The sequence below is a fragment of the Chelonia mydas genome, chromosome 11 (genome assembly GCF_015237465.2).
Source record: "Chelonia mydas isolate rCheMyd1 chromosome 11, rCheMyd1.pri.v2, whole genome shotgun sequence".
NCBI classification, from domain to species: domain Eukaryota; kingdom Metazoa; phylum Chordata; order Testudines; family Cheloniidae; genus Chelonia; species Chelonia mydas.
In genome coordinates this window covers 58,332,128-58,350,742 of record NC_051251.2, presented here as the reverse complement: position 1 = coordinate 58,350,742, position 18,615 = coordinate 58,332,128, and the positions used below count along the sequence as shown (strand labels likewise).

Below are 18,615 nucleotides of genomic sequence, written 5' to 3'. Positions count from 1 at the left end.
GCTGTTGTAGCCGGCGTCACAAGTTATTTATGTGCCAGATGCGCTAAAGATTCATGTCCTTTCATGCTTCAGCCACCATTCCAGAGGACGTGCGTCCATGCTGATGACAGGTTCTGCTCGATAACAATCCAAAGCAGTGTGGACCTACGCATGTTCACTTTCATCAACTGAGTCAGATGCCACCTGCAGAAGGTTGATTTTTCTTGTTTGGTGGTTCAGGTTCTGTAGTTTCTGCATCAGTGTGTTGCTCTTTTAAAACTTCTGAAAGCATGCTCCACACCTCGTCCCTCTCAGATTTTGGAAGGCACTTCAGATTCTTAAACCTTGGGTCGGGTGCCATAGCTATCATTAGAAATCTGATATTGGAACCTTCTTTGTGTTTGTCAGATCTGCACTGAAAGTGTTCTTAAATCAAACAACATATGCTGGGTCATCATCTGAGACTATCATAACACAAAATATATGGCAGAATGCGGGTAAAGCCATGGAGCAGGAGACATACAATTCTCCTCCAAGGAGTACAGTCACAAATTTAAATAACACTTTTTTTTTTTAACAAGCATCATCAGCATGGAAGCATGTCCTCTGGAATGGTGGTTGGAGCATGAAGAGGCATATGAATGTTTAGTATATCTGGCACGTAAATACCTTGCAGTGCCAGCTACAAAAGTGCCATGCGAACGCATGTTCTCACACTCAGGTGACATAAATAAGAAGCGGGCAGCATTATCTCCCGTAAATGTAAACAAACTTGTTTCTCTTAGCGATTGGCTGAACAAGAAATAGGATTGAGTGGACTTGCAGGCTCTAAAGTTTTACATTGTTTTATTATGGAGTGCAGTTACGTTAAAAAAAAAAATCTACATTTGTAAGTTGCACTTTCACGATAAAGAGATTGCACTACAGTAGTTGTATGAGGTGAATTGAAAATACTATTTATTTTGTTTGTCATTTTTACAGTGCAAATATTTGTAATATAAAGTGAGCACTGTACACTTTGTATTCTGTGTTGTAATTGAAATCAAAATATTTGAAAATGTAGAAAAACATCCAAAACTATTATTTATTTCAATTGGTATTCTGTTGTTTAACAGTGCGATTAAAACTGATTCATCGCGATTAATTTTTTTAATTGCGATTAATTTTTTTGAGTTAATGGCGGTTAATCGACAGCCCTAAAATAAATTTTAAAAAAACCTAAATCCACTGCTATGGCTTCTGCCCAGGTATTTAGGAATACATGCTAGTGCATAACATGCATCTGAGATCAGAATCTGCTCCAAAAATGTCAGCTAAAATCTTGATTTTCAAGGTGGCAAGACTCTCCTTAGCATATTTCTTCCAAACTTATTCTACATAAGGGAAATATAACAACACAATAGGCTCTTTTACAATGTTCAGTGCTGCACTGATACCTAGTTCTAGGAGGTAGGATCTTCATAGGACTGTAGGATTCTATGTTAGCAAGAGGATAATTTTTTTGCTTGTAGACTTCTATTATTCTGCCATATGAGTAGTAAAAATCTGGTACAAGGAATTAGGGAATGTATTTCCTCATGAAGAGGGGTATATACATTTTTACCATAACTCGAGCCTCATCATGGCTGCACCATTGTTTAAAATTATCTGAAACAATCTACCATCATAATTTGCTTTAAAAACAAATCTCTCGAAGACTGCTGGCTCCATAATAGGTTAACAAATACAACAGTATTGTCCTTCAGAGGTGTGTGTTTTATCAGCAGCTGTTCATCATGCTCAAAATGCTTGCTCTCCAGGGACAACAGTTATCCTGAGAAATTAATGTCAAGTAAAGTTAGTTTAATTTTGCAAAAGTATTAAATTCCCTCATGGGTCTTAATATAGTGAAAATATTGAGAAGGGCAGTATTCAAATAAAGTATTTAAATAAAGAGAGCAAAGAGTGCTCAGAAGTGGCTTATTTAATCGAATAATGTGTAAATGGTACACTTGATATTTTCCTTACTTTTTAAAAGTACAATTTGTTCATTGACAGTTCACAATTTTTTTTTTTGTTTGATGGGTATGGAGCAGGGGCAAGGCCAAGTAAATTAACTGAAATCCATATCTACTCAATGCAAAAAGTAACATTAATGCAGTGTTGAACTTGAGAAATCATATACTCAGACCAAGACATCCAGAGTTAACATTGAAAGCTCAATCTTTAATTTTTTTTTTTAAAAAAAGCATGTATCCAGTGCTTTCCCGTGTTCAAAGTGCTTTACAGACATTAACTGATTTCTTTTAACTTTCCCCATTTATGCTTATGCCTTAAAATAAGGTCATTCATTCTATCATGATATAATACTGGAATTTCTTATGTAACCTTATCTTGTATAGTACATGCAGTCATGCATATGCAGCTTTAAGACTTGTCCTGATTGTTAAGAGTCAGTGAGATCTACAAAATGAATAAACTTCCTTAAAACGTGGTTTGTGTTGTACACTGCTCTGAGATGTAAAAAATTAAAACCAAGATATGAAAACTGCACTGTTATGTAACTTACTGTAGTTTGTATAAGAAATTCCATTTTGTATTACGGTATGTGTTGTGTTAGCTGACTTTTATGTAGATATAAAAGTCCTTTTGTTAAGTCATGAGGAAAAGAGGATGGTTATTGGTTTGGTATAGCCTTAACTGTGCATTTCTTGACTGAGTGATTTTGCAACCTTTTTTTAATTTGGGTGGCAGGCAGGACATGGAATATTTAATTTAAAAAAAGATAAAAATAACTCTTGTAAATAGAACTTATAAATTCCATAATTTGGAACTCTTTGGCTTGTTGCCTCTGGAACCTATCAGCCTTGGACTGAGGTCTCCTGGTATCCAGTCAGATATCCTCTCTAAATACTTCTTCCAAATGTTCCACTTCCCCATCTTACCCATTTCTTTTGAACTTTTTTACTCTGCGGGCTTGTCTTCATTACTGAGATCGAGGCTGCTGCAATCCATGCAGTGGGTGTCGATTTAGCGGGTCTAGTGAAGACCTGCTAAATCGATAGCAGAGCGCTCTCCGGTTGACCCTGGTATTCCAGCGCCCCGAGAAGATTAAGATAAATTGACTGGAGAGCATCTCCCGTCAATGCAGCTCAGTGAAGACACCGGGGTAAGTCAACCTAAGCGACATTATTCACACAGGTGGAGTAGCGTAACTTAGGTCACCTTACCCGGGTAGTGAAGACAAGCCCATAGACTCTAATCATCTCATTGCAGACTCTGTGGGAAGCAGACTAGCTAAGGCACAAAGAGAGATGTTTGTTCTGCCATTCCCCCTGTATTGTAAGCTATAGATCAGTCAAAGAAAAATAATTGAAAATCCTGCTGCAGGTTGATTTTTCTCATTCTCATAACTTTACAATCATCTAGGTTTCAAGTACTTCATCGCAATGACCATGTCTTCATATTGGTCTATAAAGCACACTAATAATGCTATAACAACTACTTACAAGAGATTTACAAAATGAAGCCCAGTTTGAACTAGATTGTTCAGCCATTGTTAAGTTTTGTGTGCACAAAATTTCTGACTGCAACGTGTAGGAATTGAAGGATTTTCAAAATGTTGTTTATTTATATATGCGGAACACAATTGAGTGGATTTTGCTGAATCTTCCCACAGTATCTAGCCTCTGGAATGAGACCAAGCATGTAAAAACTTCAACCTGAAACAAAACTAAAAAGTTGATAATGGAAGATGCATTTCAACCGGTCACTTCTCTGCCTGGGCACATATGACTTCTGTTATAATCAGTGGGATTTTTTCCATTACTTTGAATGGGACTTGGTTCAGGCTCAATCAGATTTCAAATAGAAAACAACCTATAACATAATAGAAATACTGTTTATAGCAGTGTTTATATCTAGTTTCTTTTGGCATTTGCATACCTCTCATCCCCTGAATATGTGCCCATATACTTTAATCTCTCTGGGATCTATTTTTGGGGAGTTTTTTTCTGAAGAAGCCTCCTGTTATGTTATTTTTAAAAAGAGAACCAATAAAGGCGATCTCTACAATATTTATCTTTATTATTTACTGTTTTATTTTTTGAGCATCTGAAAATATGGTAGGCATTTGACAAGATAAATAAAGAGAACAGTCCCTGCCCTGCAGATTTTTGCATTTACTGTAACAGATGGTGGTGTTAGTGTTTCTTGTGGATAGGAGTTTGCATTAAGTAAATATTAATTAAAACAGGATTCATATTTAATATTTGTGCAGCACTTTGAACATGTAATGTACTATATGTGCTAAGTATTATAGTAAATATGCTAAATAGAATAACTGGATATTCAACCATGTTGAACAAGGCTGTTTTTCCATCAAGGGGATCTGATGGTTTGACTGGCTTGTGATGCCATGAAAATCCCAAGTTAAATAGGAGAGTCTTGAGGTGCTCTGCTTTCTTGCTTATATTTCTTACATTTATTGTTAAATCCCTGTATTTTATTTCAAAATACAAGATTTTTTTCTACTAACCTTTTCCTGCTGCACAGTCTTCCCCACCCTTTGTTTAGTCTCTTGCTTTAGTTATAAAAAGTCTTTTCAGTGTGACTAAGCTGTCAGCCAGAAACTTTGTTACACAAGGTGCTTGTATCAGATCCTTGCATAATAAGGGTTCTGACTGATGTTCTAAATGGATGTGATGTCACAGTTTATGTAATCAACTAATGGTTTAAGAAATGGTACGTTTACCATCCATACTGTACTGTATGCTAAAAATGAAACTAATGATTAACCTCACCTTTCTGTTGGAAAAAATGTAGCAGTTACTCTTAAGACACTAATGGCCTAGGTTGTATTGAATTAATTTTTAGTGTCACTGAGATTTTTAGTTGCGTAAAGGTATTTAAATCTGTGCATGTGTATATGAATATATATTTACATAGCAATACAGAGGTTTACTTCCATGCAAATTTGTTGTATGTTCAAACTAAGCACTTATAATGAGAGAGAAATAAAATAAGTTTTCTGAAGTTGGTAAGACATGGGTTTTTCATGTCATACAAAAAGTGATAATATGATTTGATGTAAAGACACTTGTGTTTCTCCCTGTCCTGAAGAAATACAAGTAAGAGATAATGAGGAGTGCTTTCTGATTAGAAAAGGGGACTTTGAGTTAGGAGAGTCTGGGCTCTGTGCTTAGATTCTTCCAATAACTTGCTATGTGACCTTAGTCTGGTCAAGTAGTGTGTCGTGTCTGTTGCCTTCATCTGTTTATCATCTGTGTGCCTCAGATTTCTGTCACTGGATAAAAAGTTTCCGTCACTTTCAAAACTTTTGAGTGGCTTGTAGATACTGACCTAAGACCTGCACCAAATCCTGTTGGGAATCTGGCCATTGACTTTAGTTGGGGTTTAGATGAAGCCTGTAGGTTTTGTTTGTTTGTTTTCTGCACTGTGAGTTGAGCACATTTCCCAGACACATATGGTACGTCTGTTCACCAGGAAACAAAGTTAAGATATATGTGCTTTCATTGGGTCTCTGCAAGTTGGAGACTTGGGTTCAAATCTTAATTTAGGTTACAAGTGAAAAGGAATTATTCACCATTTTGTGCACATCACAGAACTGCCAGTTTGGCACAATTGGCTATTGGAACGCACGGGTTTTTGTGGGTCCATACTGAGTTGAATTGATAAGGGCCTTGGGGAATCTTGGCTACTTGCATTTAATCTAGCTCTAGTTAGTGCTAGTAAGCCTTCCAGTTTGAGGGGAACCAAATTCAATCAAGAGTGTTAAAAAATGAGTTTGCCCACCACTGACCAAAAATGCCCCCCCTTCTTGTTTGTAAACAAACAAACAAAAATCTAAGGTAAAGGGTTAATTCACTCTCTACCCTTATACTGGATATAGACTTATTTCACTAGTAAGTATTTCTTTTTCCACACCTGAGATTTTTCTAAAGCATTGGGGTTGCAACATGAACATACTTTATGGTCTGCACAGCTCAGATATCTCACTGGTAAATGAATTTGGTGCTTATAAAAAGGTGTCATATTGACAATTTGAAAATGAAACTCTGCCACAGATCAGGTACATTAAGGGCCATGGTAGTGCGAACTTCATCACAATCCTCACCAATGTACCTCAGTCCCATTCTTGAAGACAATGTTTAGCAGGGAGTGGGTAACTTAGTCTCCATGCCCATTCAATATCTGGCATCTCTAAGGTTGCCAACAACGATGCCAGTTTTGCCAGTTGTGGTGGTTTTATTTGTGCATTTTTTTAGTACACAAGATTATTGGCGTTTGAGCTGTTTTGTCTCTTTCTATAGCTCCTGGAACCTGTCTGCCACCAGCTCTTTGAACTCTACCGTAGTTCTGAAGTTCGACTCAAGAGGTTCACGCTGCAGTTCCTGCCAGAATTGATCTGGGTTTATCTGCGTCTTACAGCCAGCAGGGACAGACAGAGTAACGGTTGCATTGAAGCACTGCTTCTTGGGATTTACAATTTGGTAAGTGAGATAAGGAGGGATGGGTGTGAAGAACTTTAAGATAATCTGCGAGCAATAGACATAAAGTAAGGCACGGAATATCAACAGAGCAGAATATGAAAAATGCTAATGAATTAATGCAGTTACATTTAAGTATGTTTAACCCAGAGGAAAGCATAACTTAATGAGTGTTCAGAAAAAACATGTTTTTAGAAGCATCTTTGGTAGCTTGTAAATCAGATTTACTGCCTCAGCGCAGCACTAAACATATTATGGTTAATGTTAATTTAATTTTTTAATTAAGATTTTTTTGTTGCCCTGTATACTGTGCTTGTTAGAAGAATTTAGTAAGTCTGTATAAATATCTAAAGAGTTGAAATTTGCTGATAGCCTGGACTGAACAATATGCTTATTCAGTCTTTCCATATTGGGCTTCTCCTATTTAGTTACTCAGAATGACCTTTTAAGGTGAAGTATTGAAGCTAAAGTAACATTCAGTCACAAGTTGTGCATGGGTGGGAAATATCTTTTGGCTGGGACTATAAAAAAAAAAATCATCATCATAATAAATGTTGTTCACTGTAGACTCCAAAATTTGGCTGTCAAAAACTTAGGGATGATTTCAGGCAATCAAAAATAGTATTCTGTCAGGGACATTAAATTATGTATCTCATACAAATTTATATTCTTAATTTTTATGCCAATATGCCATGGCTGGTAAATTATCAATATTGTTAGGCTGTGCCCTTTCTTGTAATGAGAATTTCAATTTTACATCGCTTTAAAGCATAAATTGTCCTAAAATATTTTCCTTCTCTGTTCCTTTATAACAAGTTTTTTTTTAAGCAGTGTGTTAGAGTTAGTATAGAGCGCTTTATGTTCATATACCTGGAAAGTGAGACATGGAGCCAAATTCTGATCTCAGTGACATTTGTAAATCCACACTGACTCCAATAAAGTCAAGTTACTCTGGATTTATGCTGGTGTAAGCAATATCAGAATCTGGTACTAGCTTTTGACTTTTATCTGCTGGGCTGAAGTAGGTTGTAAGTATTTGTCATTGGCTTCAGCGTTCATCAGGGCACTTTAGCTGGTCCTTCTGGATCTCATGTCGGCTGCATAAGCACAGCAGCTAATACTGCTACATTCTCTCCAAACTGAAATGGAAGGAAGCCCTTGTGAAATGGGGAGTGACTCAACACTTTTCTCTAGCTGCAGATATAAGTATCTTGGCACCCCCCTGCAGATGTCAATAAGAACCTAGAGCAGTGATTCTCAACCTGTTAATCATTGTGGGCCACAATGAGTTACCTGAGCTGCAGGCTGAGAACCACAGCACCTCCCAAATCCTCCCCCACCACTACTATGCCCAGTGCCCCAGCCCATAGACCCCTCCACAGAGTGGGGCCAGGAGCAGAGCCCCAATGGCTGGACTCTGTTGTGTGGGGCCGGGCGACAGTCCCTACCCTGCTGCAAACTGTGACCCCTGTCATGCGGGGCAGGCCAGCAGCCTCAACCCCAGACCTTGCTGAGTGAGGCCGGGTGGCAGCCCTGACCCCAGCCCTGGACCCTGCTGTGTGGGGCCCAAGCAGCAGACCTGACCATGAAGCTGGACCCCATTGTGCAGGGCCAGGTGGCAACCCCAACCCGACCCCACCGCCGACCCTGACCCCTTCTGTGTAGGGCCGGGCGGCAGCCTCGACCCCAGACCCTGCCGCAGGGGCTAGGCAGTGACCCCGACCCTGGACCCTGCTGCAAGCCCCTGCCACTCTTTAGCACACAGCTGGGTGCTAATTGGGCCGCAGGTTGAGAACCACTGAGCTAGAGGGTAATATTTCTGATATCTTCTCTGTGAAAAATTCTCAGATTTAAGTTAAAGAAAAATCCTTCCTTATCTTTTTTACTGTTTTGGTTTTTAGAGTGAAAAAGTGCTTGAGAAACTAATTAAATCTAGACCAGAGGTGGGCAAACTACAGCCCGCGGGCCACATCCTGACTTGCCCCCCGGATGGGGCAGGGGTCCCAGGGGGCAAGTCAGGAATGAGAGGGGGGTTGGATGGGGCGGCAGGGAGCAGTCAGGGGTGGGGGGTCCGGGCGTGGTCAGGGGACAGGGAGCAGGGGGTGGTGGATGGGGTAGGAGTCCCTGGGAGCCGTCAGGGAGTGAGAAGCCAGGGCGGGGGTTGGATAGGAGGTGGGGGCAGGGCCACGCCTGGCTGTTTGCGGGGAGACAGCCTCCCCTAACTGGCCCTCCATACAATTTTGGAAACCCGATGTGGCCCTCAGGCCAAAAAGTTTGCCTGCCCCGATCTAGACAGACAGCAGCTTTATCAATGGAGCCAACTCTAGTTTCCACACTGTTCCTTGAAGCTAAGTGAAAGTGATACATGGCCTTCAGCTGATTGTCACTGAAACTAGAGTGACTCATACTCTGTGTGTGAGAAATTTTATTGTAGAACGTGAAAAGATGGGATTTGCTGACTCTGGCATATTTTTATAGGATTACTTCTAATAAATCATAAATGTTATGCTATAACACAAGCACACCATAGGCAAATCCAACTTTTATTGATGTGAAAGCTGTATTCAAAATATCTATATATCCTTTACTGCTTTGCCACAGTACTTGCAGAAATCAGTCCCCATGTTTTCATCTTTTCCCTTTGATGGGTTTATCAAGAGACATTACCAATTGCTAGCAAATGACTCATCTGCAGTAATACATATATATTCCTTTGGCCCTTCAGCATCAGTCTTGTTTCACTATGTAATTCTATGATTATAAATTAGAGATGGGGCTAGAAAAATCTTTTAATTCTTTCTTAAAGGTCTGAGAAAGCCGTGGTCACAAAAAGAACAAATACTCTTCTGAGAATTTTCTTAAACCCTGATTTTGCAAAGCAATCTACTATAATGGAGGCAGTCCAATTGACTTTATGCCTGTGCACAGTACCACTAAAGGCCTGTGCAGATGAATCAGTTTGCAAGATCGGGGCCTTATTTTATGATTTATGTTTTTATGTCTGTGTGGTATAATCACAAGAGTCCAAAAACCAGTTCCCTCATGTCTCTTTCTCTGCTGTAGGAAATTGCTGACAAAGATGGGAACAACAAAGTTTTATCTTTCACCATCCCTTCTTTATCTAAGCCCTCAATATACCATGAGGTAAGAGTGCAACTGTGGTGGTAAATTGGAACTGGGTCCAATAACTAAAATTGGATCCATTCAATGCTAGAGATAAACATTCTGTATGCATCTTCCTTCATTGAACTTTCAAGGGTAAATTCTTGCAACAGTGTAATTTAATCCAATAGAAGTAACAGAAGATGGGGAAGGTAAGTCCTGAAGGGAATAATGAAATACTTCCATCTGATATGTTATGTTTTGTTCTTTGTTTTCAGTTTTTCATTGATTTACAGATTCCCATCCTTTCACATGTCTACTGCTTGGATGCTGTTAGCATATTTAAAGCTTGGTTCTGCCTTATCAAATACTGGAACAAAATGATCCAAAAATTAAACTACATTGTTCTGCTGTATGTACTATTTATCTGTTTAAAAATCCTTGTTTGCCCAACTCCAGCTTGTTCCTGTGTTTTAGTGCTACCATACCTTTGTCTCCAGCAAGATTACCAGTTGAATTTTCTGTACTGTAGTTGATGAGCAGGGAGCACTAAACATGTTCCATAAATGCTGCATTGTGGTGGGAGCTTTGGGAATGTGGAGGAAAGTAGAAACTGAGGAACTTTGATCCCATACTGTGACTCATGAGCTGATTTGTAGTGGCCTGCAGCACACAATGTGCATGTATTAGCCCTTATTTAATAGCATTTTCCTTAGAATTAGTTTCAAGTGGATTTTCATTTATTTGGCTCTCTTTTTATATTAAATGTGTCTTACTAAGATATTACTAGTGAAATCTTGGTCCCACTGAAGTCAGTAGCAAAACTTCCAGGGACCTGAATACGAATAGGATTCCACTCTAGGGTTTTTTGCCAATAGTGGCTGTTCTTCAGGGTTGGAGGTAGAGTCAAACATTTCTTAGTAAATAGCTATGTCAAGGACATAAAACAGTTGTAAGTTATTTCCTTCCAGTCTTCCCCTTATGTGTAAAAATGGACACAGTCCTCTTCTAATTCATAGCTCTTTGCAGTCTAAAATATATCTGAATAACAATCAAAAGTTTCAGCGGTATTACATCTTTCATTGTGTAAATTACTAACGTGTGAGGTGAAAGGTGCAATGTATTACTGCACTGGGCTTCTGCTTCTGAAAACTGGGTTTAAATCCTGCATAGACGAATGTAAAAGTGAATTTGTGGTTTCAGTCTAGTCCCTAGCAGATGTGTAGCCACATCACAGAACCACTGTAAATGAACATAGGTTTTGATTTTCACATGAGACATCCAGGATTTAAATAAAAGATGTTGCAGGTCAGTATTGAGGTGTGTTGTTGCATCTGGAACTGTGTAGGGCAGAAGTTCTCAAATTTTTTCTAAACACTGGACCCCTTCTTACCAGAGCAGCAGTTCTCAAAACTGTGGGTCAGGACCCCAAAGTGGGTCGCAACCCTGTTTTAATGGGGTCGCCAGGGCTGACATTAGACTTTCTGGGGCCTGGGGCTAAAGCCGAATTCAGAGCCCCACCACCCAGGGCTGAAGCCAAAACCTGAGGGCTTCAGCCCTGGGTGGCAAGACTCAGGTTACAGCCTCCCTACCCAAGGCTGAAGCCCTCAAGCTTTGGCTTCGTCCCCTCCCTCCCCTGGGTGTCGGGGCTCAGACTTTAGGTTTGGCCCCTATGCCCGGGGCAGTGGGGCTCAGGTTTCGGTCCCCCTGCCTGGGGTCATGTAGTAATTTTTGTTGTCCGAAGGGGGTCACGATGCAGTGAAGTTTGAGAAACCCTGTATTAGAGGAATTGCTTGTGAACTATGTGCTCCTTCTATTTGCCATCTTGGGAAACAACCTTTCGTCCCATTTGCAATCCATAGTATCCCTAAGGCAATGACAGTAATTTCTAACATGGAAAAGTGATGATTGAAAGTGTGTTAATACAGTTCAACAACTGGAAACAAGAGAGAGCCAGTACCATATAACCCTTCATCTTCTAGCATTTGCAGTGCTTGCTGAGTCACCCGACAGTAGCTTAGGCCCCATCACAGAATGAAGGGGCCTAAGGCCACCATGAGGTCTGGTTAGTTGAACTCATCGACAACATGCACCATTGACTGACAGAGACCACGTTGACTAAGTGGGTTGGCACACAGACCCCATCCCTGTATAGGGGCTGGCTGCAGCATACTTCATATGACCAGCCAGCTTGTTATAGACCACTAGCACATGCTTCACAGACAACAATTGGACATCTACTGATGTCAGGCAAGTTTCATAGCACATACCCCCGCTATTTCCCCATTTTCATGTGGCACCAGATATACCTCAGTCCCACAAATCAATGTCCATTAAGTTCTCCAAACAAAATGAAGGGCCTTGATATACCACAGTGTATTTAGTATTAGTGGGTGTTTTGTGACTCGTGCTCTATGCGTTGAGTTGAAAGTATGGCTCTTGGGTGTTGATCTGTGCATGCTAGTTGCATGTAGTTGAAACCGAATTATTCTGCTGCTTTTGTCATTTTGTGGGGGACATAGTCAGCTTGAAATTTTAAACTGTGAGTTAAAAGTGGCCTCAGGTATTCCTCCTGATTTTCCCTGTCACTGTGTTTTTGCACAGGATTTTGCACAGGATTTTGCACTGTGGTTTTGCAATCCTATTTTTTTAATGCTTTCTCTCCTATTATTGCCTGAAACAATATGGGAAACGGGGAAACTGACTAGGCACAAAATATAGAAGGTAACGAAAATGAAATATTATTTCTCTAATCTTTCAGTGCTAGTATACTGAATTTTTATTAAAACAAGCAGCGCTTATGTAAATCATTTCAGACACAAGTATGATTGGTTTAAGGTGACTGTGTCCCTTTGGAATATTTTAGGAATAATCTGTAGCAGTTTTACAGATTACCGCAAGAGAGAAGTAGAACCTTTTTCTAGATAAAATTTCATGGGTTTTGGATCCTTTCTATGCTAGCGTTTCCTGTTTTTATTTTCCCCATTCCTTTCCCACCCAAGCCTTCTACGATTGGATCCATGGCTTTGACTGAGGGAGCCCTATGTCAACATGACCTCATCAGGGTGGTTTATAGTGATCTTCATCCTCAGAGAGAAACCTTCACTGCACAGAACAGGTCAGTAGTCAAGTTGTAGATATTTCATTAGTCTGAAGCATAAAACAACGTTAGGTCGATAGACCTGTATATAGCGAGTACTTTACCTGTCTGGCTCTTCTCTTACAATTCAGAGCTTGTAAGTCTGTTACTAATTCATTAGATATAAATAATTTCTCCATCAGATCCATTTCTGCCAGTGGTGTCTCCAAGCAGTCTGGAAGGCTGATTGGCAGACATAGACACTAGGTTAAAATAGTTTATGGGAAATGCAAACTTTTCCTATACTATGTCTGTCTTCAATCATATATTCTAAAATAGCTTGTTGCATTATTCGTCTATACAATACAGTGGCATTAGGGTAGTAATCTGTTACATCTCATGCCTTTTTAAAGTATTTAATATTGAGTCTCTTGATTGACTATTTCTAGTCAGTGAATTAAAATGGAAGAGCGATAGTTACTGGCTGATGTACTGTATTTCTGATGCCATCTTGTCCTGCGAGTGAACCATTAACAATGTTTAAGTTCTTCTGGTGGACTATTAAAAATCTGAATCCATGTATTTTCTTTTGTCTCATGTTCTTGTCTGTCTTCAGGTTTGAGGTGCTCGGCTTTCTCATGCTGTGCTACAACTCTGCTATTGTCTACATGCCTGCCTCCTCCTATCAGTCACTTTGCAGGATGGGTTCCAGGTGAGGATTTCATGCTTAAGGAACATTCCTAGAGTTACAAATATGCAAAGGAAGCTAATGGATTTACTCATTCCCCTCTGGTAACTTTACAGATCATAATTTAATTAGAAACTTAATGCTGTTATTGCATACGAAAACAATGCATTGATTGTATATCAATTGCATTTGCTTTAGTTCTAGGTTTTGTTTTGTGGAACATTAATCGTAAAAACTGTAGTGTGTCAAGACCTGCAGTAAATGCAAATCAACCTGCATCTCTTTATAGTGACCCAAAAATAGTTGTACCAACTGTTTCCTCTGCTTCTGAATATTAGTTGAATTTACTTTTGAGTTGCTTTGGATGACTGACTTGAACAGCATTTTGACAGTTTGTTTCATAACAACACCACACTTGGAGAAATTGTGCCATCATTTCTCACTCTTTATACCCATGCTTTCCATGACCTCTTGCTTGAGTAGTATTTAAAACAGCTTTTTGACATAAAGCCCTTCTTTTTGTTCTAGAATCTTAAATATCTGTGATTTCCCCCCACATCATCTCCTTTGTGCCAGCTTGTTATGCTAAAACAAACAGGCCACAGGTGGCTAAACTTTCTTTATAATACATACTCACGAAGCAGCAGAATCCTTTTCTCTGTGTTTTTGCTATGCCTTGTCAGCTTCAGCAGTATATTTCCTGTAAATTGCTGACAAGCATTATACACTATACAGATATTGTTTTCCCCAGTGTACAGCAGGATCAAAATACCTTCTATCAGCTTATACTCTATTAGAACACAATACATACTCCCACCAAGGGTTCTTGTCAGAAGCTGGGAATGGGTGACAGGGGATGGATCATTTGATAATTACCTGTTCTGTTGATTCCCTCTGGGTACCTGGCATTGGCCACTGTCGGAAGACAGGATACTAGGCTAGATGGACCTTTGGTCTGACCCAGTATGGTCGTTCTTATGTTCCTATTCTAGTCTTTTTTTTTTTAGTTGTTGTTTCTACAATTTCTTTGTTCCTGAATCTCACAGAATGGAGTTTTTCCTTGATATACTTCTGTCACCTTCAGTTGAGTTATACCAGGGCTGAGTTTGGCCAAGTGTACTATACTTCTTTACATTTGAAATGTTTCCTTTCTTCAGATATAGAGTGGAATAAAACCTATAACAATGGACTGAATTTTAACACTGAATAATTTCACTATGGAAAATGGTTCCCTGTAACTGGAATTGTAATTTGCACATTTTGAAATAGTATGAAAATTTTATTCAGTTTCACCATAAACCGAGCTTCCCTGCATCCAAGTTCTACTATATATACACTTCACACATGTGTGGAGAGCCTCCAAACTCCTGTTCACCCGTGCACCACCTTCTCCCTGTCTCCCCCTGCCCCCCTCAAAAAAAACCCCTAGCTTCTGCATTGATGCCTACAAGAAGTGAGCTAAAAATAGTCATGTGGCTATCAAGGTATGCAAATCAGTAATTGTGTAAATTGTTGTTCTCTTATCTTAGCTCACCCTTTCCCACCTCGTTCTGTTTGTTTGCTACCCCCACTTCTTTTATCATAATTTATCATCTGGATTTTAGACATCTGTGGCAGGAATCTAAGTTTTACTTCTTCTATAAAGTGCCTAGTACACTTCTGTATAAATAATAAATAATGCTTACCTCTAAGCCTTCTGATTTTTTCTTTCAGTGTATGTAACTAGTTTTGAAATGATATTCTGTACCCTACACCACAAAAGTCACTTGTATACATATTTGAAGTAAGTGATCCTAAAACTGATTGTTATATCACCCCACCCCCATCCTGAATGGCTCCTTTTCATTGGCACCTTCTGTTTCCTGTCCTTAAACCAATTTTGTGATCTCCTTTCTCATACTTTCTTTCTAACTTTGTAAGTCACTCTGTTTTGTGGTGCATTATTAAAGTGTATTATGAAATTTAGGTAAATCATGTCCACTCTTTCATCTTGTGCAACAATGCAAGTAATGTGCAGAAATTTGTCAGGCCTGATTTTCCACTTATAAATCAGTGAAAGTGTTTTCTTAACGTTCCTTGATTTAGAATTTGTTAATATGTAGAAATGTACCATATTTCTTCAAATTTCAGTGTTCAAGTACAAACCTAAAATGTCTTATAAAATCCCAGAGTACCACAATAACACAAACTTGCCTTTGAAAAACATCTCAGAAGGTTTTTGTTATGAAACGTATGAATTGCTACCTTACAAATGTTCCATTACTGCCATTTTGTTGCCCAGTCAACCAGTTTTGTGAGATCCCTTTGTAACTCTCGGAAGTCTGCTTTGGACTTAACTATCTTGAGTAGTTTTGTATCATCTGCAAATTTTGCCATCTCGCTGTTTACCCCTTTTTCCAGATCATTTGTGAATATGTTGAACAGTACTGGTCCCAGTAGAGACTCCTGAGGGACACCAATATTTATCTCTCTCCATTCTGAAAACTGACCATTTATTCCTACCCTTTGTTTCCTAGCTCTTAACCAGTTACTGATCCAGGAGAGGACCTTCCCTCTTGTCCCGTGACAGCTTACTTTTCTTAAGAGCCTTTGGTGAGGGACCTTGTCAAAGGCTTTCTGAAAATCTAAGTACACTATATCCGCTGGATCATCTTTGTCCAGATGCTTGTTGATCTCCTCAAAGAATTCTAATAGATTGGTGAGGCATGACTTTCCTTTACAAAAACCATGTTGACTCTTCCCCAACAAATCGTGTTCATCTATGTGTCTGATAATTATGTTCTTCACTATAGTTTCAAGTTCTTGTTCTTCTTCTTCTTTGAGTAGTGTCCGGATGGGTGCTCTACTGCCGGTGTGCTTACACTCCACGTGTCTTTGGAGATTTTTGGTGGGTCTTTTTGGCCCGTGCATGCATCCTACACATCCTTTTGCCCCACATTGAGAACACATAAGCGGGTTAACTGTCCTCCATTCCTTCTCAACCACCTTGGTCTGAGATGGAGCATTAGAGTGTCCACTTTGCTATTAAAAGCTTGTTCTGTAGTCTAATATTTTCTTTTCCTTTTCTTTAATGTATTATATTTAGTTGATTTTGTAGAGGGGCCTGGTTTATAATCTTTCCCCAAGGCAGGGGGGACGAGGGACCTTTTTTTGTCCCAAGATCCCTGTCATCCCAGGATATGCCAGGGTCTCTGAGTTTCAAATGCTGCCTCAATTGCTGGGAAGCTTTCCTGGTCAGTGTCAGGCTTTCCCAGCATATCTGCTGTTTGGGGGATGGGGGATGCATATCCCTTTAAAAGCAGAGTCAGGTAGAAAAGAGAGATAAAATTTAAGCTCTTAATGATGGAGCGTTCTCTCCATTTGGCCTCGGATCCAGGCCAGGAGACTGTGACAGAATATACCCCTAAACTCTGAGGAGACAGAGGCTAAGACTGCACGGGAGAACTCATGTCCTGCTCTGGGTACCGCTGAGGCTCCACACTCTGTTGGTACCAACTCTAGACCTGGGGCTCTGGGCTTCTCTAAGACTGAAGGTACCAAATATACCTCAGTACCGCAAACCTCCTTCACGCTGTAGAAGCAGGATGCCACGGCGAATGAGCCTAAGCAGTGTGCGTCTAGGACTGCTGCTCATTCCATTTCTACAGCAATGATCACAGACCATCCTGGCTCCAGATCTCCGGGTTCCCAAGAGAGGTCCAAAACACCGTCAAAAACCTTTCCTTTGATGGGTCAAAACATTTTGCTGAATCCGCTGATGAATTTTTGCATCTCTTAAAGGATTCCCGGGCCACTTTATGGTCCCTTGGGATTTATACACCTGCAAGAAAACAAAAGCTTAGCAGATTCCAAATGGTGCACAGATCCTGTCCTCAGCCATTTTCAGGATTTCAAAGACCCATTGAGCTGCCCAGAGGGAAGCCAAGGTTTCGTAGACCATCCATTCATGTGCGTCCATCACTTAGCCTTCATCGTCACCAAAGTGACAGTTCTGGCAGATTGATCAAGGGTCTGGAACAACCCCACACTACCAACGTGCAAGCTACACCATTCTATCTGTACCCGTCCCTCCTCCCCTCTTTGGAAATAGTCTCTCCCACTTTCAGCCCGCATGGGATCAGATCTCATCCGTCACACTGGTGTTGGAAATTACATAATCCATCCATTTTACCTCTCTCCCCACTATCCACCCTCTTCCCTGTCCCTTTTCAGGGACCCTTCTCATGAGCTCTTGCTAGAACAGGAAATCAACTCCCTTCTATGTATAGGAGCCATAGAAACAGTTCCAGCTCAATGCAGGGGGAGGTGTTTTTACTCCAAGTATTTTCTGGTCCCAAAAACGAATGAGGTATGGAGAGCAATTCTAGATCTAAGACTCTTAAAAATGGCTTTGTGAAAATACAAAACTCTTAAATGGCTTTGTGAAAACACAAAAATTCAGGATGGGTGACTCTTGCAGCTAAAATTTCTTCATTAGAATTAGGAGATTGGACACCTGTTATCATGTGGCAATTCATCCTTTCTCACAAGTGTCTACTCAAGGGCCAGTCTGACAAAGAGCTTCTCTCTGCCACCAAGACATCATTGTCCCTGTTTCGCAGGCTATGTTTGTATCTCATCATCAAGAAATTAATTTTGAGTCCTGTGCAAAGGATAGAATTCATAGAGGCTTCCTTAGACAAAGTGTGAGCCAAAGCTTAGCTTCCCATGGACAGGTTGAACAAACCTCAGCTCAAAAATTCAAGTCAGTCCCCAGCCTTCAACAAAAACTTGCCTGCAACTACTTGGATATATGGCAGCTTGTACCTTTCTGACCCAACGTGCTAGGTTACAGCTTCGATGTTTCCAGGGCTGGCACAGGATGGCACTCCCAACAAACACAGCCTGAAAAAACTGATGTCATCCCTCAGCAAATATAAGATTCTCTGGGTCATAGAAGATTAGGGTTGGAAGAGACCTCAGGAGGTCATCTAGTCCAACACCCTGCTCAAAACAGGACCAGCCGCAATAATTCATCCCAGCCAAGGCTTTGTCAAGCCGGGTCTTAAAAACCTCTAAGGATGGAGATTCCACCACCTCCCTAGGTAACCCATTCCAGTGCTTCACCATCCTCCTAGTGAAATAGTTTTTCCTAATATCCAACTGAGACCTCCCCCATTGCAACTTGAGACCATTGCTCCTTGTTCTGTCATCTGCCACCACTGAGAACAGCTGAGCTCCATCGTCTTTGGAACCCCGCGTCAGGTAGTTGATGGCTGCTATCAAATCCCCCCTCACTC

At 40.2% G+C, this 18,615-nt stretch overlaps 1 protein-coding gene across 19 annotated transcripts in view; it reads left to right on the top strand.

Moving 5' to 3' along the window:
* The window catches only part of FAM126B (family with sequence similarity 126 member B), a 99,939-nt gene that overhangs the window by 46,866 nt on the left and 34,458 nt on the right, over positions 1-18,615 (top strand). For all 19 annotated transcript variants that reach the window (XM_043524822.1, XM_043524816.1, XM_043524820.1 and 16 more), the window contains 4 exons: positions 6,291-6,470; positions 9,531-9,611; positions 12,572-12,687; positions 13,265-13,360. In XM_043524822.1, the coding sequence (XP_043380757.1) occupies positions 6,291-6,470; positions 9,531-9,611; positions 12,572-12,687; positions 13,265-13,360 (473 nt within the window). The remainder of the gene's footprint in view (positions 1-6,290; positions 6,471-9,530; positions 9,612-12,571; positions 12,688-13,264; positions 13,361-18,615) is intronic.